Source organism: Mustela putorius, unplaced genomic scaffold (genome assembly GCF_011764305.1).
Source record: "Mustela putorius furo isolate JIRA1106 unplaced genomic scaffold, ASM1176430v1.1 tig00003937_pilon_pilon_pilon, whole genome shotgun sequence".
NCBI lineage: Eukaryota > Metazoa > Chordata > Mammalia > Carnivora > Mustelidae > Mustela > Mustela putorius.
Window position 1 is genome coordinate 3008353 of NW_025422082.1, and position 24183 is coordinate 3032535.

Sequence of the window (24183 nt, forward strand, 5' to 3'; positions counted from 1 at the left end):
TATGGACCTCCTTGAGTTGACTTTGTTGGGGGTGCCCTCATTTCCTTTTATGTATGTTTAGTAGCTATTTTCTATGTGGTTAGTATGGGGATTACATTTAACTTCCTAAAGTTCTAACACTCTTAATTTGAATGTATAGTAGTTTAACTTCAATAACATATTAAAAGCTCTGCTCCTTGCAGGTCTGTCTCTAGCTCTTTATATATAAGTATAGATAGATAAAAAAATATATCTAAAATTTATTATATATTTTGACATTTGATGTCAAAAAGTATAGGTATCTTTATTTATAAATAAATAAATATGCCCCAAAACGTAGACTGATAATCCTTTTAGATACATTTGTGTTTAAATTTTGTAAAAAACAAGATTTAGAGTTATAAACCAAAGGTAAATGGCACTAGGTTGTAGACTAATGCTTCTTTTTTAAATTACTAGTCTTACGAATACTGTAGAAAAATTTAAAATGTAGTACCAACCATCATTACAATAATACTTAACCTTTATTGAAATCTTTATTTCTTCGCACAGCTACACATTACTATTAGGTATTCTTCTATTTCATACTCTAGGACTCTTTGAGCATTTCTTGCATGGCACGTCTTCAAGTTTGCTGTTTTCTTTTGCCTATTCAGATCTGCATTTGAATCTGTCTAGGGAATTTTCATTTCATTTATTGTACTTTCCAACTCTAGAAGTTATTTTTCATTATTTTTTAGGTGTTCTTTTCATTAATATTTCCACTTTTTTTTTACTTTGTTCACATCTCCCTTTGGTTCTTTGAGCATCTTTAAAACCATTGTTTTAAGGTCTTTGGTCAGCATAACTGCTGCTCTTTGTCAGCAACGGTTTCTGTTGATTTAATGTTTTCCTTTAGGCGTACTTTCCTCTTTCTTTTTTTGCCTGTGAGTTTTGTTGAAAACTGGACATTTGAATCTAATGTTGTAACTTTGGAAATCAGATTCTTCCCCTTCTTCAAGGCTCTGCTGGTTTTTGTTAGTTTTCTTTTTTTTTATTGCTATAGGTTATGACTGTGCTGAAACTTAAGGTCTTTTAAGTTCTTTTTTGCACATTTCTGTGTCTGGACATGCATTGTCACTTCCTGATTATTTACATATATGCAGTTGTTTTGAATGTCTAGTTTCAGTGTTTGACCCCCCAAAGAGGAGAAAGAGCAAAATGAATGGCACTTACCCATTAAAGCCTCTGGAAGTCACTTTTTTTAAATTTCTTTTTAAGATTTTATTTATTTATTTGACAGAGATCACTAGACAGAGAGAGGAGGAAGCAGGCTCCCTGCTGAGCAGAGAGCCTGATGTGGGGCTTGATCCCAGGACCCTGAGATTATGACCTGAGCTAAAGGCAGAGGCTTTAACCCACTGAGCCACCCAGGCACCCCATGGAAGTCACTTGTGCTGGAGAGATAGATGTAGCAAGAATGGCTGCCTGCCTCTTCGCATGCACATGATCAGAAGCAGCAATCAGGGGCGCCTGGGTGGCTCAGTGGGTTGAGCCGCTGCCTTCGGCTCAGGTCATGATCTCAGGGTCCTGGGATCGAGTCCCGCATCCAGCTCTCTGCTCAGCAGGGAGCCTGCTTCCCTTCCTCTCTCTCTGCCTGCCTCTCCATCTACTTGTGATTTCTCTCTGTCAAATAAATAAATAAAATCTTAAAAAAAAAAAAAAAAAAAAAAGAAGCAGCAATCAGAGCACAGATCCTGGGATTGAAAGGATAGTGCCCTGAAGCGTGGGTGAGCATGGGGATAGGGCTGCTTTTTTTTTTTTTTTAAAGATTTTATTTATTTATTTATTTTATTTGTCAGAGAAAGAGAGAGAGCACAAGCAGGCAGAGTGGCAGGCAGAGGCAGAGAGAGGGGGAAGCAGGCTCCCCGCTGAGCAAGGAGCCCATCGCAGGACGGGATCCCAGCACCCTGGGATCATGATGACCCCAGCCAAAGGCAGCAGCTTAGCCAATTGAGCCATCCAGGCATCCTGATAGGGCTGCTTTTATACTGAGAGTAAGAAATAACCTGCACTTCACTGTCCCAAGTCTTCCTGAGAAGTTGCAAGCCTTCAATGAATTCTATCTAGAGTTCCAAAACCGTTTACAGCAGGTGGATTCTGCTAGTGCATTTGTTAAGGAGGGGTGGGGGAAGACAAATTCCTTATCCTTCCTCCTCCACCACCTCCCAAGAATCCTGTCAATCTGGTCTGTTTTGGATAACAATTTCTCCAGCCTCGGGCCTCCTCTTCCTGCTACCCATACTCATTCTTGGCATTTGTCTCTCGGATCTTTTAGAGATTCACTGCTCATCTTTGAAGGCTCCTCTTTGTTCAAGTCAGTTTATCAAGGCTTTCTTGCATCTGCTGGTCTTTGATAGTCCCATATGGAAGGGTGTTTTTTTTTTTTTTTTTAGGATTTTATTTATTTGTTTGTTTATTTTAGGAGAGACTGTGTGCACACCTGTGCAAGCAGGGGGAGAAGCCAAGGGAGAAAGAACCCTAAGGACTTCAAGCTGAGTATGGAGCCCAGTGTGGGTCTCAATCCTACAGCTACAAGATCATGACCCTAGCCGAAACCGAGGGTCAAACACTTAACTGACTGAGCCACCCAGGCATCCCTGGGAGTGTGATTTTTATAGTTTGATTTCTTTGTGTGGTACCGTAAGAATGAAGGTTTTTGGTGTCTTTTGACATTCTGAACTTGAAGTGTTCTAGTCCTAATACCCATTCTTAATCATCTTTGATCTTTTTTTACTTTTTAATTTTTTTTAAGATTGTATTTATTTATTTGAGAGAGAAAGAGAGAACTATTGAGAGATAACCTGAGCGGGGGAGGAGAAGCAGGCTCCCTGCTGAGCATGGAGCCTGATGCAGGGCTTGATCCCAGGACCCTGGGATCATGACCTACGCCAAAGGCAGATGCTTAACCAACTGAGCCACCCAGGCTCCCGATCTGTTTTTTCAGATGGTCGCCTGAGTAGTTTTTCAAATGTGTAACTGATCATATAGTTGTCTCTAGTAATTTTCTTACCCTTTCTCCAGCTGTAATCTAGGCCTTTGCTTATGTTCTACCTGGAATCCTTTTATCCTTCTCTGCTGTCTCCATTGTCTCCTGATTTTTCATTACACCTTTTACTGAGGCATAATGATCATTTTTCTCTCTCCAGATGACACATGTTTTATGCTTTTCTATTCTTACAGTGTTTTGCTTACACCTTTATAATGTTATTTATAATTTGTCACTAGCATTTACTTTATATATCTGTCTCCCCAGTTTTACTTTGGGTTCCATGAATATTTGGGTTGTATCAAAGTAATTTTTTAATTTTCTGAGACAAGCACAATTGCTTTATTTAGTGGCTTTGAGTGCTCTATGAATGAATGAATGGGATCAAGCCCTGCCTGCACTGGGCTCCCCTCTCAGCAGGAAGCCTGTTTCTCCCTCTGCCCCTGCCTGCTGCTCATCCTGCTTGTGCTCTCTATCAAATAAATAAATTAAATCTTTTTAAAAAAACGTGATTTGTCTTATGTCCTGATCCTTGTCTAGACCATAATCATCATTTATAGAATGAGGAGACTGGATTAGATGACCTAGAAAAGTTACCATTGTTAACTATTATTATTAGGCTTTTAAGCTCCTTGATAACAGGAATCATGTCTTTTCACTTCTACTGGCAGCTTATATAGGGCCAAGTATAATATCTCACACTCAGTGGTTAGCAAATTTTAAAGAAAGAGGTGATATCAATGAATACTTCAGATGAATTTGTTTCTATTTTTCACTCCATTGATCTCATTATGTCCCTTCTTTGTGCTTCGAATACCTGTGTTTCCCTGACCTAGCTGGTTCTCAACAGCTTTTAAAAATAAATGTAGTTGGCCATTGAGTAACACAGGGGTTAGGGGCATCAACCCCCTCCATCATGCAGTCAAAATTCTGTGTATAACTTTTGACTTCTCAGAAACTTAACTACTAATAGCCTGCTATTGACCAGAAGCCTTACCAATAACATAAACAGTAGATTTAACACATGTTTTGTGTGTTAAATGTATCACATGCCGTAATCTTACAACAAAGTAAGCTACACTTGATCTTAGCCAAAAGGCCGAGAAGCGATACAACAAAGTAAGCTAGAGAGAAGAAAATGTTAAAATCATAAGGAAGAGAAAATGCACTTAAAATACTGCACTGTATTGGAAAAAATTAATGTATAAGTGGACCCACACAGTTCAAACTTGTGTTGCTCAAGAGTCAACCAAATATACTTTTTACTTTATCTCTCTTAAGAACCCTGACAAGGTAAAGTCCATTTTTCAACTGAGGAAACAGTGTTCAAGATCATAGCCAAGGGACAGTAGAATCAGACTCAGTCCCAGATCTCCTGACCCCAGATCCAGTGTCCTTCCTCTGTGTTTCCTTACCTGTGAATTGAGAGTTTTTTCCTGATACCTGGGGTATCCACCTTTTAACACTGTGTATCAGTAAAAGGTCTTTGAGAAGTTACAGAAATGTGTTAACTTTAGCAAAATGGGAATTAGCTGATAAAATTACAGAGAGTCTCAGGACGGCTGAGAAGGTTTAGCATCAAGCTGGGAAATGTACAGGAGCCAGGGTAGCTCCAAAGGTTCCAGAAGCAAGGACCTAAAGAGATACCACCACAAAGGGTCCAAAATCCAAGCAGTTTTCTTCTTCTTTTTTTATTTTAAAGATTTATTTATTTGTCAGAGAGAGCAAGCGTGAGCACGAGCAGAGGGAGCAGCAGGCAAAGGGAGAAGCAGACTCCCCACTGAGCAGGGAGCCCCATGTGAGACTGGATCCGAAGAGCTTGGGATTGTGACCTGAGCTGAAGGCAGAAGCTTAATTGACTGAACCACCCAGGAGTCCCCCAAGTGATTTTCATTCTCTGCTCAAGATTCCGAGCAAGGAGGAATGTAGTGTTGATGTGACTTGAGTCATCTTTATGTCCTTTGGTTAGTGGTTCTCAGCTGGGGGCAGTGGCAGTGTCTAGAGGCATTTTTAGTTAAAACTGGGGGCAATTGCTCTTGGCACCTAATGGGTAGAGGCCAGGAATGCTAAATATCCTGTAGTGTCAGCCCCTGCAAAACAAAATTATCTAGCCCCGTCACATCAGGAGTGCTGAAAAACCTTGGATAAGGGGAATGCACCTGGATTAATAGTCCTCCCAGACTTATCCTTTTGGGGGTAAGAGAAAACTGAATGTTCTTACCAAAAAAGGTAGAATAGATGCTGGACAGCCAAAGATAACACACGAAAAAAGTAGTACAAACTGGAGCACTAATGTCAGTTTTGGACTGTCAAGATGAGTACACATTTGTAAATGAAATACTTGAGGTGTTGTTAGAAAGAGACACTTATAAAATATTTGAAGTTCTAAACTTAAATTCCAGAAATATTCTAAATGGTTACATTTAAAAGGTATTCTTTGAATTGAACTTAAAAAGAGTAATGTATAAAGAATGAATAGTGTTAAGAAAAAAGAATGTATAGTCTGTGTGTATATTTAGGTTTGTTTTGTTTTGTTTTTTTAAGATTTTTATTTATTTATTTGAGAGAGAGACAGAGAGAGCACGAGAGGCGAGAAGATCAAAGGGAGAAGCAGACTCCCCATGGAGCTGGGAGCCCGATGCGGGACTCGATCCCGGAACTCCGGGACCGTGACCTGAGCCAAAGGCAGTTGCTTAACCAACTGAGCCACCCAGGCGCCCCAGTAATTTAGGTTTTTGAGGGGAATTGTGAATAACCTATACCATGCGATTAGAATCGAACTGCCACTTACTGTGAGTCAAACTAAAGCACTTTTCAGGGAACTTCTAGTTTAAAATAGAACAGCTTATTCTCTTGAACCATTGAAATCAAATCCAGCTAGAACATAATTATATTCTCTAATGGGAAGCACATTATTTTTCAAACTGATTCAAGCCAGCATCCAAATTTGATTTGGATCCATAAATAACTTACCATGACTTTTTGCTAACTAATTACTTAAAGTAAAAATGTTTAATGTTATACCTTTATGTTTAATGTTATCCTTTAGGATAATATTTAGTAAAGGACCTTTTCACTAATTAGCAACTTCAGATGTTACTTACATACAAAAAATGTGAAAATGGTAGATTTGTAGGATGTGCAGTCATATGTGCATTTCTCTACCTTGTTCTTTGCCTAGACAGTAATTCATGTTAAATCCAAATCATAGGAAGATTGATTCACCCCATAATTTTCCTACCATTCCTTTTAACTTTGAGTATGTGCCATAGTATGTGACGCATCACTGGCTTATTTTTGCTTTCATATTTTATAACACCTTCTTTGTACCAGGTCTGTTTTACTACCCTCAGGAAGTCTAGAAGTGACTAGAATCTTTTCTCCTTTCCCTTCTGATATGGTGGTTTGGTCCCTCCATCAGAGGGATCTGCTGCCAGATCTCCAGGCTGTGTACTGAGTGAGCCTCTTCCTGCCCGCGGTCATTAACCCCAGACCCCACAGTTCACCTCAGCGTGGTGTCCATTGCAGGTGAATCACTGTCTCCCAGAGAAGATCGTGGTGTACCGTGATGGAGTGTCTGATGGCCAACTGAAGACAGTTGCCAACTACGAGATTCCTCAGCTACAGAAGTGTTTTGAAGCTTTTGAGAATTACCAGCCCAAGATGGTAGTATTTGTAGTTCAGAAGAAAATCAGCACTAATCTGTACCTGGCTGCTACTGAGCACTTTGTGACTCCCTCCCCTGGGACTGTGGTAGATCATACCATAACAAGCTGTGAGTGGTAAGTGGGGGAAAACATTATATTTCAATAAAAGTAGGTGTTAAGAGTTATCTGTTCCCTAGGTATTGGAATGGGGAGGTTGCCTAGAGAGATATGGAATGGAATCCTCAGAGATTTTGCTATTATAAAATATTTTCAAAAGGATTAAAAAGAAAACAACAATAAAGCTTTTACCTCTTAAATATAAATATTCAGTATTTATAAAGTAGTTATTTATAAATATACTTTCATATACTTTTTTATATATAAAATAGATGTATATAGAATATAAATATATTTATGTAAATATATGAATGCATATAATAAATATAAATAAATATAAGTATTTATAAATATTCAGTATAAAATACTAAATGCACATTCTTTTCCTAAGGTCGAATATGCTTTTTTAATCTTCTGCACACAGTTTTGGTAGTTACTGCTACCACTCTTAAATAGCCTGTTGAATCTGGAAACCTGAGCTGTAATCATGGTGGTCTGTGTGTGTCTTTGATCCAGTCATTTGAGCTTTCTGAGCCTTAGGTGAAGGAGCCAAAATGATCACCAAGATCTTTTCCAGCTTTCTGTAGCCAGATCTGACCGTATCATTCCTTTGTACTTTTTCCTTCCTAGGGTAGACTTCTACCTTCTTGCTCATCACGTACGGCAGGGTTGTGGCATTCCTACCCACTATATCTGTGTTCTCAACACTGCAAACCTGAGCCCTGATCACATGCAGAGGTGAGTTGACCTGTCATTTACTCTTTCTCTCTTTTTTTTTTTTTAAAGATTTTATTTATTTATTTGACAGAGAGAAATCACAAGTAGACGGAGAGGCAGGCAGAGAGAGAGAGAGAGGGAAGCAGGCTCCCTGCTGAGCAGAGAGCCCGATGCGGGACTCGATCCCAGGACCCTGAGATCATGACCTGAGCCGAAGGCAGCGGCTTAACCCACTGAGCCACCCAGGCGCCCCTACTCTTTCTCTCTTGTAATTAATTCTGCAGCTAGCTAAGATGGGGTTAATCCCCTCCCCCTCAAACATTTACCCTTTGAGTTTCTTCTTATCTTTCATGCTAATGGTATCTTTTTGAAGGTGGATTGGTCTGTATTGTGCACATTAAAATTATTTTAAGAGCTTCATTTTTTTTTTAAGATTTTATTTATTTATTTGGCAGAGAGAGGCACACATTAGAGAGAGGGAACACAAGCAGGGGGAGTGGGAGAGGGAGAAGCAGGCCTCCCGCTGAGCAGAGAGCCTGATGCCGTGCTGGATCCCAGGACCCTAGGACCATGACCTGAGAGCTGAAGGCAGAAGTCCAATGACTGAGCCACCCAGGCTCCCCCATAAAGCAACTTTTGAGATCCAATGTTTTGGGGCTCAGGTTATATCAGTAGTTTGCTGGGGTGGTACCTTCTGCAGCCTCTTACTGAGAGGAAAAAAGTTCTGTTGTTTACCTTTTTAAAATTTTTTTTTAAAGATTTATTTATATGTCAGAGAGGAATGGAGGGGGAGAGAGCACAAATAGGACCAACAGCAGGCAGAGAGAGAAGCAGGCTCCCCACTGAGCAAGGAGCCTGATGCAGGACTTAGACCCTGGGATTATGACCTGAGCCAAGGCACATACTTAAATGATGGAGCCACCCAGGTGCCCCACCTTGTTTTGATCTAAAGATGGGGCACCTAAAGTGAGGGAATTTACCCATGTTACCCATGTCCTCTTAACTTACAAATAGTGGAAAGGAAGTAATTCCACTTAAAAATAATGATTCCCCAAAGTTGCATCATGTATTTCTCAGTCCCCTGGTTTTTTGAAAAGTATGTTGTGTGTCATACACGCATTTCATAATCATGTCCCAGATTGAAGGCGGAGAGTCCTACAGATCATATTTTCTTCTTCGCCTACAGGTTGACTTTCAAACTGTGTCACATGTACTGGAATTGGCCCGGCACCATCAGAGTTCCAGCTCCTTGCAAGTATGCCCACAAGCTCGCTTTCCTGTCAGGACAAATCTTGCATCACGAACCAGCCATCCAGCTATGCGAGAACCTGTTCTTCCTGTGACTGGACCACCAGGCTGTGGGCTGGTTAGGGAGGTTAGAGTTCTGAACTCGGCGGGACTCCTGCAGGAGCAAGAGAGACTGAAGGGGTTTTTGTGTTGGTGGGTTTTTTTCATCGACCCAGTAGAATAAGATATTTTTTCTTCTTTTTTTTTTCTCTTTTATACCTGATAGCACCAAGAAATAAGTTCCATTCTAATTATCAGCTGGAAATTGCCTTGTGGTCTTTGTAGATCAAGTGCAGGCAGCACTGTTCCTGCGTAGATGGAGAGGTGGATGTGGGGGAGCCTCTAGGAGCCTCTGCAGCCAGCATGCCCTGTGCAGACCTGCGGGAGCAGTACTTACACCTCGGAAGTCCTGCTGACTACGCAGTTCCCATTTCTGGCGCCAGAGGTGATAATGAATGAAGTCATTTCAGGTTTCTTACAGTAGAGAGTTATTTTATTTGGGCAACTGAGAAAGGTAATAAAAAGGCTGAGGCAAAGTTTTTCAAGATACTGCTATTGCTGGCAAGTGTGAAAGGCACGTAGTAAAACCAGCTGGTGGCATAGTCAGGCCCTTCTGACCTAATCTTGTCTGGGGACAGAGTTTATGACACCTGTGAAGGAGTTGGCTTTGAAGCTTTTGAAAGAGGCCTTGAACAATTCCTTAGCCTCCTGAGAGAGGCCAGATAGTTTTTTTCTGTATATTTTAGTTGCTTTACTGTGTCCCATGTTGATTTCTTCTTAAACCCCTCACCCCCAACACACATTTGCTCTGTTACTGATCTTTAATAAGCTTCAGCTTTTAAATTAAGAATCAGAACATGGTGAAATTCAACAGGTAGGAAGGTTCCTGACAGAGTGAGCCTTTCTTAAACCTTTCTCCCAGATGTGTGGCCTTCTTTTCGTTGTGTTTGTAAATGGAATCACTCATTTTCCTTGCTCAATAACCTATTCCTGGGTCTTGGCTCATTTCGCTAGGAATTTTTCTGAATCCAGCTTAAGATTTCCAGAAGTCAGCTTTGGAAATCATGACACTCCTGCCAAAGTTCAGCCATTTCAGCTTCGAAAGTTGTCACTCTGCCTGTGGGTTTTTTTGTGTTTATTTTTCCCTGTTTTAAAATCTCCTAACCCCTTTGGGGTTAATTCCGTTTTAACTTGCTTTAACTGGTTTTAAAAGCCAGTTTTATTTAAACTTTTTGAATTTGCTTTTATTTATATTTTGGTGTAATGGCATGGAGGGGACAAAGCAGAAATTCCCATTTTATATGACAGTGTGTGAGAAGACAAAGTTTAGCATAAAAAACTCCTTAGAAAAAGAAAACCAAGCAAGTTTTCAGTTTGTTGTGGTGCCCAGCCTCTGCTTCAAAGTTGTGTTGAAGAACTTTGAGTGTTGATAGTCCTTAAGTGCACTTCTGGTGTCGTTTGGAGGGTAGGACACAGGGTAAGGCTAAGGCCTGGAATTTAAAACCACTGAATCAAACAAATTGGATCACTGGTCTCTGGCTTAACTGATCAGTTTTCTGATTCTCTTCAGAAGCATTTTGAATTTTGAATTTCTCTTTTGAAGTTGGATTTCCTAATACTCATTTTCTCTTATATAATCAGAAAAGACAAATGCTTGAATATAATACAAAAATTTCTTCACTTTTTATTCCTATTTTCTTGATTTTTCAGTCTCAGTGTGAAATGATTGGGCTGTGGTGTGGGAAATAAATAAAAACAAATTTGTATAAATGTAAATTTGTGTTTGAGATAGTGCTGTTGATATATTGATATAGTTCTTTTCCTTTCTAGAACTGCAACACTTGTTATAATTGTTAGTTTATTATTCAGTATGCAAGATGCAGCTCCAGTATTAGTAGCAAGGTAATTTCACTGGGACCTGGTAGTAAGATTTCTCGAAAAAGTCACTAACAGTCTTCTGGAGTGATAGAGGGATGTGTCTGTGTGCGTGTGTGTGCGTGTGTGTGTGTGTGTGTGTGTGTGTGTGTGTTATCTTGTTATTCAAATCTCTTTTCCCATCAGACAGTTTCTATTACCTATGTGAGAGCCGGCCTGAAGAGTGGCTTCTCCCTTCCCCTTTTTCTAATAATGCTTGCTTGCCCTTCTTTCTGTAACCCTTAAAAATACCTTCCCAAAGCACGCCGGCTGCTTGCTTCACCGCTACATCTCCTTGTATTTATTTAGAAACTCCATTCTGAGATGGTGTAGTGTTTCTTGAATTCATTCTATTTTATTTTATTTAGATTTTATTTATTTATTAGAGAGCACAAGAACAGGGAGGGACAGGGGGAAAAGCAGACTACCCACAGAGCAAAGAGCAGATGTGGAACTTGATTCTGGAACTCTGGGATCATAATCTGAGCTGAAGACAGATGCTCAACCAACTGAGCCACACAGGTGTCCCTGAACTCATTCTAGATAGAAACTAAATTTTTTTAAGTAGGTTCAAATAAATAAAATAAAGTAGGCTCTATGTCCCATGTGGGGCTTAAACTCATGACCCCAAGATGAAGAGTCTCACGCTCTGCCAACTGAACCATCTAGGCACCCCTAGACAGAACCTAATTTCAGTGTTACGGGGCCCTTTACTTGGGCAACATTTTGTTGAATGGTATATAAAAGGAAGCAGATTTATAAATAGACTGTCTTTCTATATTAAAAACAAAATTTGTGCCTGAAATTTCTCAGTGCTTTGAGATTACTGCAGAAGACCCTACTTTCACTTTGTGGCTCCATGCCTAGCTTTATATGAATTTCTTTTTTTTTTTAAAGATTTTATTTATTTATTTGACAGACAGAAATCACAACTAGGCAGAGAGGCAGGCAGAGAGAGAGAGAGAGGAGGAAGCAGGCTCCCTGCAGAGCAGAGAGCCCGATGTGGGGCTCGATCCCAGGACCCCAGGATCATGACCTGAGCCGAAGGCAGAGGCCTTAACCCACTGAGCCACCCAGGCGCCCCTATATGAATTTCTTAGTACGTTTTTATTTTCTTTCTTTAAAAAAATGGGGAAAATCAAGAAAATGAGAATACAAGCCATAGACTAGGAAAAAATATTTGCCAAAAACATATTTGATAAAAGACTTACCCTAAATAAAACAACTCCTAATAATAAGAAAACAAACAACTTGATTGAAAATTGGGCAGAAGAGGGCGCTTGGGTGGCTCAGTGGGTTAAAGCCTCTGCTTTTGGCTCAGGTCATAATCCCAAGGTCCTGCTCAGTGGGGAGCCTGCTTCTCCGTCTCTCTCTGCCTGCCTCTCTGCCTACTTGTGATCTCTGTCTGTCAAATAAATAAATAAAATCTATATTAAAAAAAAAAAAAGAAAATTGGGCAAAAGACCTGAGGAGACATCTCACCAAAGATATACAGGTGGCAAATAAGCATATTGAAAAGGTATTCAACATCGCATGTCATTACAGAATTACAAATTAAAACAAGATACCACTACACACCTATTAGATTGGCCAAAATCCAGAGCACTGACAAGATTAAATGCTGTCAAGGATGTGGGGCAAAAGAAACTTCTGTTGTTTGCTGGTAGGAATGCAAAAATGGTACAGCCACTTTGGAAGACAGTTTGGCAGGTTTTTTTTTTTTTTACAAACATTCCACAAGACATAAGGTGACAGGATAAAAAAGCAAGACCCATCTATATGTTGAGTACAAGAGACTAACTTCAGACCTAAAGACATTTACAGACTGAAAATGAAAAGATGGAGAAGCATTTACCATGCAAATGGAAGTGAAAAGAAAGCTGGGATAGCAATACTTCTATCAGACAAAATAGACTTTAAAAGAAAGACTAACAAAAGATAAAAGAGGGGGTGCCTGGCTAGCTCAATTGGTAGAGGATGAGAATCTTGGTCTCAGGGTCAAGTGTTCAAGCCCCATGTTGGGAGTAGAGATTACTTAAAATAACAAAATGGTTAAAGTGGCAAAGGCTATATCAACTTTACTCCAATTGAAAAAAATTTTTTTTAATTTTTTAATATTAATTTATTTGACAGAGATCACAAGTAGGCAAAGAGGCAGGGCAGAGAGAGAGGGGAAGCAGGCTCCCTGCTTAGCAGAGAGCCCGATGTGGGGCTGGATCCCATGACTCTGAGATCATGACCCAAACCAAAGGCAGAGGCTTTAACCCACTGAGCCATCCAGGCATGCCTGAAAAAAAATTTTTTAAGGTCACCTGGGTGGCTCAGTTGGTTGAGCATCTGACTGTTGGTGTCAGCTTGGGTCTTATCTCGGGATTGTGAATTGAAGCCCCGTATTGGTTCCATTGGAGCCTACTAAAAACTTTTTTTTTTTTAAAGAGATTTTATGTATTTATTTGGCAGACAGAGATCACAAGTAGGCAGAGAGGCAGGCAGAGAGAGAGAGAGGAGGAAGCAGGCTCTCTGCTCAGCAGGGAGCCTGATGTGGGGCTCGATCCCAGGACCCTGGGATCATGACCTGAGTCGAAGGCAGAGGCTTTAACAAACTGAGCCACCCAGGTGCCCCTAAAAACTTTTTTTAAAACAACAAAAAAGGGCGCCTGGGTGGCTCAGTGGGTTAAGCCGCTGCCTTCGGCTCAGGTCATGATCTCAGGGTCCTGGGATCGAGTCCCGCATCGGGCTCTCTCTGCTCGGCGGGGAGCCTGCTTCCCTCTCTCTCTCTCTCTCTCTGCCTGCCTCTCCATCTACTTGTGATTTCTCTGTGTCATATAAATAAATAAATAAATAAATCTTTAAAAAAAAAAAAAAAAAAATAAAACAACAAAAAAAGGACACTATATAATCATAAAGGGAACACTCCTCCGTTGTGAAGATACAATGATTGTAATTATTTATGCACCCAACATGGAGGCACCAAAATACATAAAGCAGCTAATAATAAACATAAAAGAAGTAATTGATAATAATATAATGATAGCAGGGGACTTTAACACCCCACTTACATCTATGGATAGATCATCCAAACAGAAAATCAGTAAGGAAACAGTGGCTTTGAATGACGCATTGGACCAGATGGACCCAACAGCTATATTCAAAACATTCCAGTGGGATAACACATTCTTTTCAAGTGCACAGAGAACATTCTCCAGAATAGATCACATGTTAGGCCACAAAACAAGTCTCAACAAATTCGAAAAGATTATAAAGTCCTACCATGCATCTTTTCTGAACATGCAATATTACTAGAAAAGAAAAAATCTGGAAAGAATGCAAATACATGGGGGTGCCTGAGTGGTTCAGCCAGTTAAGTCTTCTACTCTTGGTTTCCACTCAGGTCCTGATCTCAAGGTCATGAGATCAAGCCCCACAGTGGTTCCCACTCAGTGGGGAGTCTGCTGGCAGGGGGGATTGTCTCTCTCTCTCTCCCCCTCTGCCCCTTCTTCACTCTCGTACACACACTCACTATCTTGGAAATAAATTTAAAGTCTTTTTTTTTTTTTTTTTTTAAGATTTTATTTATTTATTTGGCAGAGAGAGAGATCACAAGCAGAGAGGCAGGCAGAGACAGAGAGGGAAGCAGGTTCCCCGCCGAGCAGAGAGCCCGATGCGGGGCTTTACCCCAGGACCTTGAGATCATGACCTGAGCCCAAGGCAGAGGCTTTAACCCACTGAGCCACCCAGGTGCCCCAAATCTTTTTTTTTTTTTTTTAAGATTTTATTTATTTATCTGAGAGAGGGAGGAGAGAGCGAAGAAGCTTGAGTAGTGGAGGAGTAGAGGGAGAGGGAGAAGCAGACTCCTCACTGAGCAGGGACCCCAATGCAGGGCTCCATCCCAGGACCCTGAGATCATGACCTGACCTGAAGGCAGATGCTTAATTGACTGATCTAACAGGCACCCCTAAATCCATAAAATCTGAAAAAAAAAAAAAAACCCAAAAACAAACAAACAAAAAAATGTGGAAGTTAAATAACACACTACTACACAATGAATGAGTCAACCAAGAAATCAAAGAGGAAATTTAAAAGATGCTTGGAGAGACAATAAAAATGATAACACAATAGTCTAAAATTTTAGGATACAGTGAAAGCTTTTCTAAGATGGAAGATTATAACAATACAGGCCTTTCCTAAGAAACAAGAAAAATTCAAACAACATAACTTTATACCTAAATGACTAAGAAAAAAAAAAACCTGTAAAAGGAAGGAAATAAGAAAAATTAGGGCAGAAATAAATAGAAACTAAAAAGGAAAAAAAAATCAGTGAAACCAGAATCTTTCTTTGAAAATACCAACAAAATTTATAAACCTTTAGCCAGACTCATCAAAATCTAAACCTACCATGTTGTCTGGCAATCACATTCCTTGGTATTTGCTCAAAAGTGTTGAGGACTTCCGTCCACACAAAACCCTGCATGCAGATGTTTATAGCAGCTTTATTCATAATTGCTAAACCATGGAAGCAACCAACATGTCCTTCAGTAGGTGAATGCATAAATATAATGTGGTGCATCTAGATAACGGAATATTTAAAAAAAAAAAAAACTATCAAGCCACTTTTTTTTGCATGGAGAAAACTAAAAAAAAAAATTTTTTTTAAGATTTTGTTTATTTGACACAGAGAGAGAGGGAACACAAGCAGGGGGAGTAGGAGAGGGAGTAGTAGGCTTCCTGCTGAGCAGGGATTCCACCCCACCAAGGCGGGGCTCAATCTCAGGACCCTGGGATCATGACCTGAGCTGAAGGCAGATGCTTAAGAACTGAGCCACTGAGGTGCCCCTTAAATGTTTATTACCAAGTGAAAAGCCGATCTGAAAAGGCTGTATGATTCCAATTATATGACATTCTGGAAAAGGCAAAACTTAAGGAAACAGTGAAAAAATCAGGTTGGGGAGAAGGAGGGATGAATAGGCAGAGCACAGAGGATTTTTAGGGTAAGGAAACTATTCTGTATGATACTGTAATGGTAGATACATGTCCTGTGTTCATCTAAACTGTAGAATGAAAAACACTAAGCATCAATCCTGATGTAAACTATGGACTTCGGGTGATTATGATGTGTCATTGTGGGTTCGACAGTTGTGACACGGGAGCCATTTCTGGTGGGAGATGATGGTAATGGGGGAAGCTGTGTGTCATGGGAAATCTCTACTTTCCACTCAGTTTTACTCACCAGAATGAGCAAAACTGCTCTGAAATATATGTTTTTAAGTGAGTAAACTAGGGAGATGTCTGGCAATGTGTCAGACTGAATTGACCATACTGACAAATGTTGGTCAAAATAGGAAAAAACAAGGGAGGGAAGGAAGAAGGGAAGAAAATACAGAGGTACAAGAAAGAAAGGGAAGCCGGAGAGGTAATAGTTGATGATGACAAACACAGCTCCCAATATTAGGGACAAAAGTGCAGGGGCAAGAGCACTGAGGATTTGCATTCTAGTTAAGGATGGAAGATGCCTGTGAGGTGCTGGATTACAAAATAGAGTCGTGCCCCCCCCGCCCCCCCGTTCCCGCCCTGCCCCAACAAAGAGAGCTGGATCCTGAAAGAGACCCTGCCAACCATCTTGGGGTGGCAACAAGGAACTTTGGGGTAAACAGGCATTCATGAGAAAGCCCAAAGCCTGGGCCACATGCACATAAACATTGTCTGAATTTATATTACTGGCATGCAGAAGAACCACAAGCTGAAACATCACCATGAAGATTGGCTCAGACTAGTGAGAGGAACTAGTGCAGTCAATGGGAGGGCAGCACGGAGAGGTACAGTGGGAACTATGCAAGAAATGAGACCGGAGAGAATGAGAAGCTCCAGTATTTGTCTAATAGGAGCTCCTGCAGTTTAAAGGGGGAAAGAATGAGTGGGAAAATATGAAAGATATAAAGGTGGAATTTTCCAGAATTAGAGACAAATATCAACCCTCTTCTTGAAGAACCTGAGGCTAAAGAAAAGCACATTCACTTCTAAATGTAATGTAAAACTATAGAACCCCCAAAGACAGAATCTTAGCAACGATTAGAGGTTAAAGATAGCTGACAAAGAAAGGTTGTCAAACTAACAGCTCACTTGTCATCAGTCACAACAACTGCTTAATGCAAAGGAATAGTAACTTAAAAATGCACCATCAACTTGGAATTCTGTTGCCAGGTAAACATTCATTCAAAGGCAAGGACAAAAATAATGGTATTTTCTAATAAAGATCAGAGCAGAAATTAGTGAAAGAAATGAAATGAGGCGTGCCTGGGTGGCTCAGTGGGTTAAAGCCTCTGCCTTTGGCTCGGGTCATGATCCCAGGGTCCTGGGATAGAGCCCCGAGTCCGGCTCTCTGCTCAGCGGGGAGCCTGCTTCCCTTCCTCTTTCTCTGTCTGACTCTCTGCCTACTTGTGATCTCTGTCAAATAAATAAATAAAATCTTAAAAAAAAAAAGAAATGAAAATAGATGAATAATATATAAATAATGATATGAATAATGAAATAATGAAAAAATAATATGAATAAAGAAAATAGAAAAATAAGACTTGGTTATTTAAAAAGGTTAACAAAATGGGCAAACCTTTAGCCAAGAGGGAAAAAAAGACTCAAATTACAAAAATCAGGAATGAAAGAAAGGATTACTGACCTGACAAAAATAAAAAGATTATAAAGGGAATACTATAAACAGAATTAGAGACAAACATCAATCCTCTATATGCTAAGAAACTAAGTTATCTTAGATGAAATGGGAAAATTCCTATATTTGCTACTCAATCAGGTGTTATTTTTTATCAGTTGTCTTTTTTGTCTGCCCAAACCATTAGATGAGGCGCCTGGGTGGCTCAGTCATTAAGCACCTACCTTCAGTTCAGTGATCCCTGGGATCCCGTCCCGCATTCTCCCTCTCTCTCTGCCTGCTGCTCCCCCTGCTTGTGCTCTCTTCGTGTGTGTGTATGTATCAAATAAATAAAATCTTTTTTTTTTTTAAGATTTTATTTATTTATTTGACAGAAATCACAAGTAGGCGGAGAGGCAAGCAGAGAGAGAGGAAGGGAAGCAGGCTCCCTGCTGAGCAGAGAGCCCGATGTGGGACTCGATCCCAGGACCCTGAGATCATGACCTGAGCTGAAGGCAGATGCTTAACCAACTGAGCCACCTGGGTACCCCCAAATGAAATAATTTTTAAGGGGAAAATGCAAGTATCATAAACGGTATGAAAATGTTTTAATTCAGGACCCAATAATGGGTCCTGAAATAAATTTAGTTGGCTTGTTACCACTTTTTAAAAGATTGAAATAGAATATAAAATATCAGTACATTGTCTGTACTAATGAAATTTTTAAAAACTTGTTTGCTGTATTATTTATACTCGAGTTGTTATTTATAGTGGAGTGTAAAAAATATATTTTTTAAAGATTTTATTTATTTATTTGACAGCGGGAGAGGAAACACAAGCAGGGGGAGGGGCAGAGGGAAAGGGAGAAGCAGGCTCACTGCTGAGCAAGGAGCCCAATGCGGGGCTTATCCCAGGACCCTGGCATCATGACCACAGCCAAAGGCAGATGCTTAAGGAATGAGCCACCCAGGCACCCCTGTAAAATATTTTTTAATGTGGGTTACAATCAAGAAAGTTTGAAAGGGTAGATCAAATGTGCTACAGAAGAATCAAGAAGCTTTCTGAAGTGGCTTTGAAGAGTTAGGATTTTAACAAGTGAAAATAAGAAGAGGACTAATAAAGGCTAATAATAAGAAGGGCATATTATGTAAAAAGAGATATAGAACTGGGTACCCAAACATGGCACTAGGCATAAAAAATTGAGTACTACTAGGCAACGAGGAGAGACTTAGGGTTCATCTACAGAATTTTGTGTGGGGGTGGATAAGGAGAGTTAAAACCTTTTGATTTTAAGCTGTGTTAATAATTAATTGTATTCCCCTAATGGATTACTGATAGCTTATCAGCTTTGATGGACTTTGGCAACTCTACCCTTCGTCTGGTTGCAAACAAGTGAAGTGCTGCCATAGGCCCTGTGGTGGGGTGTCTTGTCCTGCCTGCCCTCTTGTCTGTCTCTCTGAAAGGAGCCTGTTCCCCTGGGTGCAGTACTGACATCTTGCTGGAGAAGTCATGGCATTGTTTTTGGACCTCAGGTTTAAGAAGAGATTAACACCCCTGTGCAATCTGCATTTAAGGGCTTAATACTTTTCAGAGCTGTATGTGTTAGAAGCATGCTTATTTTGTTTAATCCCTGGGTGAGTTTCTCATTCCTTTCCCAGTACTTTAAGGAAAGGAAGGAGTGGTATAGATTGGACCATTTCTGACAGCCCATTGGAGATGGGATTGAGTCCCAGTGGATGACATAATGTCTGAAAAAATACTCCGAGTTTAACCAAGAAAGACAAATATAAAGGGTTATTACAAAGATGAAGGGGCTCTGAGGGAAATTCTGCAAGATACCATTACTTTGAAATCACTTAGAAAATGAGAGGAATATCATCCCACCCCTTATCCAACTGGAGCACTGTAATTACAGTATGAGGATAATTGAACTTTAGAAAAACCCAGGGCCGAGCTAGTCTCTTCAAGAGTGGCATAAACACTCTGGCCTGCTGGCTTTGTTTCAATTCTTTCCCTTCCCGTCACTACCCAGTACTTTGGAACGAGCTGTTATTGAGCCCCGGATTCTTCCAGCTGCGTGCTCCAGAGATTGCTTTCCTTTTATCGTTAGCACTGACTGCCAGCAGGAGGCTTCCTCTCTCCCAAACTCTGCAGAGTGGGATATGGTCCCCCTTCCCTGAGCAAATTCACAGACACCCTAAGTGCCAGTGAGGCATCAGTCATTGAGGTAAAACTGGACATGGGTACTAACTGGCTGCAGTTCTGCTTCAAGACCTTTCCTTTGGGTCCCCTAGACCCAGGTGGCAGCTGGTTCAGCTGTAGAGGAAATAATCATGATGTCCAGCAGAACAGAACAATGGGAGTTTAATGGGTGGCTTATTTTCTCAAGAAATTAGCATTTCCGAGGCCTGATATCCATCTCAATAGGACTATCCCACACCGGAAGAGACTCCTAGGACAAGCCGCACTCCAAAATTAACATTTCTCCCAGTTTGGGATTAAGAAATACAGCACCCTTAGAGAGCCTGATTATTTGGGGGGTGCGATGCGACATGCATGGTTTATTTGCAACTCGAGTCGGAAATTTTTGTTTTTATTTTTGTTCTTTTGGCTGGTTAAAATATGCAGAAGAAACATTGTGTATGGGTGCGTCCCCTTCTAGGGTACATTTCAGAACTGAGCTGGGGGTGAGAAGGTTTTTACATCAATCAAAAGTTAAGATATATACATACATATCGGGTGAGTAGCAGTCTCACTGCTAAGCGATGGAGGCCAGGTTGTAAGAGCTTCCCACGTTGAGAGGGAAAGGTCTTAATGGAAGTTTCCAAGGGAAGGAGGAGTCTACGGGGCCTCAGTGAATGAAGAATGGAATTCGCGTAAGGGCTAGAAGACGAAGCTGCTGCAGCTAGGATCCCGGCGAGCTAGCTCTCAGCCTGGGGCGGCAAGGCGCCAGCGCCGGGCCGGGCCTAGCGGGCCGCCAGCCGGCTGACAGCTCGCGCACGTCGCCCCACGGCCCGCGGGGGTCCCACGTGGCAGGCCCTGGGGAGAGCAGGATGGGGCGAGGGCGAGGTTTTGGGCGGGGGCGGGGCCAAGGCCCGGGGGTGGGCCCGGCCGCTGACGCGCAGGCTTATAGCGGGGCATGCGCAGCGGTGGCGGGGACGGACGCAGACAGCGGGGCTGGGGCACGCGGGCTCCCTCCGCGGACGCACCGACTCGGGTACCGCCGGCGCCGCGGCTCGCGCGAGGGCCTGGCTTGTGAGGTTGCGCGGAGCACAGGTGGCGTCCTCCCGAGCTTCAGGTGAGGGCGGAGGGCGTGCGTGCGTGCGTGCGGGACCGCGCAGTGCTGAGGAGTGGGGCATCGCGCGGAGAAGCGGCGCGCCTCCAAGTCTCGGGGTCACCGGGTGGGGGCGGGGGCCCGGCGGCGCCGAGGACTGGGAGCTGGGCTCCGGATTCCGAAGCCTCGGGCTAGACCAGGGAGGCGCCCCGGGGCACCCGCACATGCGCCCGGACGCTGGATGGAGGGGACACCTGGCCGCGGTGCCACGATGGGGGTTAAGTTGGTGGCAGCTGCTCTCCTTTCGGCAGGAGATCGAGGGATGTGGGAGCCAAAGAAGGGTGTCCGGAACGTGGACAGCCGCACTAAAAGCCCAAAGGGCTTTCTGGAGCCCATAGATAGGAGAAAAAGCAGAGAGCAATGGGCAAATCTGGTGGGCAGCTCCGATGGGACACTTGTCTCTGGACTTTGCTTTCCGGGAACTGTGTCCCCCAGCCCATCCCACCCGGCCGAATCGCCAACCAGCAGAAGAAAAATGACCCAAATCTCCCGGATGACTAGTACCGAGAGCTGGAGGGACTGTGCGAAACCCTGACCTGGCTTACCCCGTGGGCATGGGTTTTTTTTTTTAGTTATTTTTGGTCCTGCCGACCAAGTTGGGCGATCTGGCCCAGACTGCCCTCTCTTGGTAGGTTAGGGCAATGGGACAAAATAGCCATCCAGTACTTTCACCTTGTGATTCTGAGATTCAATTAAAGCCAAGAAAATTTTCTCGACTCGGAGTTGTGGCTTCAGTTTTGAGAATCTAGTGTCTCCTAGGGTCTGGGGGTCCAATAGGACGGTGTGGGCATGATTTGATGAGGGCAGAATGCTCACCTGGGGCATAAGGAATGGTGGGGGCTTTTCCTGGAGCCACCCTGGATTTGGTTTTGACTTCGGAATCACTATTCCCAAGGAACCACAGGCACGTGGTATGCTACTGAGAAGTGGTGGTGATAAGGTGTACTGTGTACTGGTCTGGTTATCTTGGTCCCTGTCCCAGCTCTGCTCTTAACTTGCCCTGTGACCTTGGGAAGGGGTCAGTGCTGGGTCAGAATAGATCTCTCACCTACAGCATCTGTGATTAATCCTTAACTCTTGAAACAAGAGCCATAAAAGGTGAGAGGAAGTTGATGATGAAGCAAGAGAGAGGGTGTCCAAAATTGTGACTTTTAGAAGCTGTAATTAAAAACTACATACTCCATTTCTTGTTGGAGGCCCAGAGGTGGGCTTTTCCCAAATTGTGTGGTAGCCAGGAGATAGACTAGTGGTACTCTTTCTGCCTTTGGTTTGCAGGTGTGACTGAAGGGCATCAAACAGAATTAATGGCCTTGTCGTTTAGGCAAGAAGAGTAAGAACTGTAGGCTCTATGGCTCTCTGAGTAGTCCTCGTCTCTCTCAGTACGTCAATACACAGGGCCCAGTCTGTGCTCAGCTCTGCAGTGGCCACTGCCAGGTGCAAGGAGGGGATGAGGCCTGGCCCCTGCAGACTCCTGATGAGGAGAGAACATCCAGACGTGAATAAAGTAGCCACACAAGAGGGGCCACGCTGTTGTGTTCAGTTAAGTTAGGAAAAGACAGCACTCTACTGGAGATGGTGTGAGGTGGTGGGAGATTCTGGGCTTTTGAACCAAATCAATCTGCCCAAATCCTGGCCCCATTACTCTCCAGCAGGGTGGTTTCGTAACCTCTGTGGGCCTGTTCTCCCTACCGTGAAGCACGTTGTGATTGTTCCTGGAACACAGTAGAGGTTTCAGCAGCAGCGGCAGCAGCATCTCTGTGGGATGGGGTATTATTTAGGGGTTCTAGAAACTAGGTAGGTTGGGTTGTAGGAGTGGTTTCAGTGCAGACTTGGGCCTGATTCATCTCCTCCTTGGGAACATGGATGCAATTTCCCTGCCTCTGGTAAGCTGCTTTTCTGTGCCCTTCCAGGGATTGTTCCACAGAATCACTGGACATAGGGGAAAAGGGTTCCTCGCTACCTTTAGTTTTGGGAGCTGTTGTGATTTCTTTAGGTAGCAGAAGTACTCCTTTACTGGGCTGATAATGGGCTGGAAGGACTAACATTGTGTGTGGGGGCTTGCAGGTATATGTCAGTCACTGGACTGGTTCTATTTTCAAACCCTTCCCACAATCTTCCTTTTTCCTTACCTGCTCATATCCCACTCAGTTCCGGGAGGAACCTGAAATCATGTCCAGTGTTCACAGGATCTTGGGATCTAAGTAGTAGTGCTGTGAATAGAGTTAATATGTCTGAGAATTGGGACCCCTTTTCTCCACTGCGTTAAAATAATTCAGCCCGTTAGTGTGAAAAAAGTAATGCTTAGGCATCTTGCAGAACTAAAGACAGCAGGATGTTGAACTGCAAGGATTTTGAGAATCTTTTAAAGTCTAGGCTCTTTGTTTTACAACTAATGTAACTAGATTGTTTTACAACTAAAGAAACTAGATCTAGAGAGGTTAATGGGTCACATTAACCAAGTCACTTTGCTTGCTAGTGACCATGAGGCTTAATGGCGAAGACCATCAAGGGTTCTGTTTTTATTTGTAAATGTGATAATGAAATTGGTAATTCTCCTTGAAAATGTGAAGAGGAAGGAGCCAGTTATCCCCTATGCCTACTTAGGGGGAAGAAATTCCCTTTACTTGCGTGGATAAAAGTTTCTTCTGCAGGAGTCCTTATTTATTTATTTATTTATTTATTTAAAAAGGTTTTATTTATTTATTTGACAGAGACACAGTACGAGGGGGAACCCAAGCAGGGGGATGTGGGAGAGGGAGGGAGAGGCAGGCTTCCTTGCCCAGCAGGGAGCCCAATGTTGGACTTCATCCCAGGACCCTGGGATCATGACCTGAGCTGAAGGCAGACACCTAATGATTGAGTCACCCAGGCGCCCCAGTGCAGGAGTCGTCTTCTTCTCTTTCCAGAATACTTTGAGACATGTGAGGGTAGGGACTGGATGTGGAAGGGTCATACTGCTGGGGCCCCAGCCAGGACTGGCTAAATGTCTACAGTGGGACTTGTCTGACCTGGAGGCTGGTGGTTTGGCAGAATGCCAGCAGATAAGTTGTTCAGAGTCTGCTGCCAGCCAGGGGCCTCATGCCCTCCCGGGAGCCAGCAGGACAGCCTTCCTACAAGATCTCTGAGACCCCGCTGCCTTGTCCCCACCCTTGCTGTGGTCATTGAGCCTTTCAGAGGCAGAATACACTCTGGGAGGCCCACAAAGGGGGAGGGAGAGTGGCCATAGAATCAGCCTGGAGAGAGCCTGGCATGCCCAGCAGTGGGAAACTATTCCCTGCCTTGGAAACTTCAAGGTCTGACTGCATTCTCAGGCCTAACCACCTTCCACCAGCATCTGGCCCAGGAGAATGTTGGAGTTTGATGGAAGGTGACAGTCCCGAATTTGTTAACCATTGGATCCCTAGGAGCTCTTAGGCAAGGCACTTGGTGTTAGTAGTTAATAAAAAGTCAGTTTAAAGTGGAGGGTTTTAAAACAATCCACGTTTTAAACAATTCATTTTACTTTAAAAACATATGCATG

The 24183-nt window shown here is 42.5% G+C and overlaps 2 protein-coding genes across 6 annotated transcripts in view; both read left to right on the forward strand.

Annotated features, from left to right (window-relative positions):
- Positions 1–10551, forward strand: part of PIWIL2 (piwi like RNA-mediated gene silencing 2) — a 76142-nt gene extending 65591 nt beyond the window's left edge. For 4 of the 5 annotated variants that reach the window (XM_004763298.3, XM_004763297.3, XM_045069510.1 and 1 more), the window contains 3 exons: positions 6536–6789; positions 7402–7509; positions 8675–10551. In XM_004763298.3, the coding sequence (XP_004763355.1) occupies positions 6536–6789; positions 7402–7509; positions 8675–8831 (519 nt within the window). In that variant the 3' untranslated portion in view covers positions 8832–10551. The remainder of the gene's footprint in view (positions 1–6535; positions 6790–7401; positions 7510–8674) is intronic. The other variant, XM_045069509.1, reaches the window with a different exon arrangement.
- A 9904-nt stretch (positions 10552–20455) lies between these two features.
- Positions 20456–24183, forward strand: part of SLC39A14 (solute carrier family 39 member 14) — a 49246-nt gene continuing 45518 nt past the window's right edge. The window contains exon 1 of the mRNA XM_004763295.3: positions 20456–20627. The gene's annotated coding sequence lies outside the window, so the exon portion shown is untranslated. The remainder of the gene's footprint in view (positions 20628–24183) is intronic.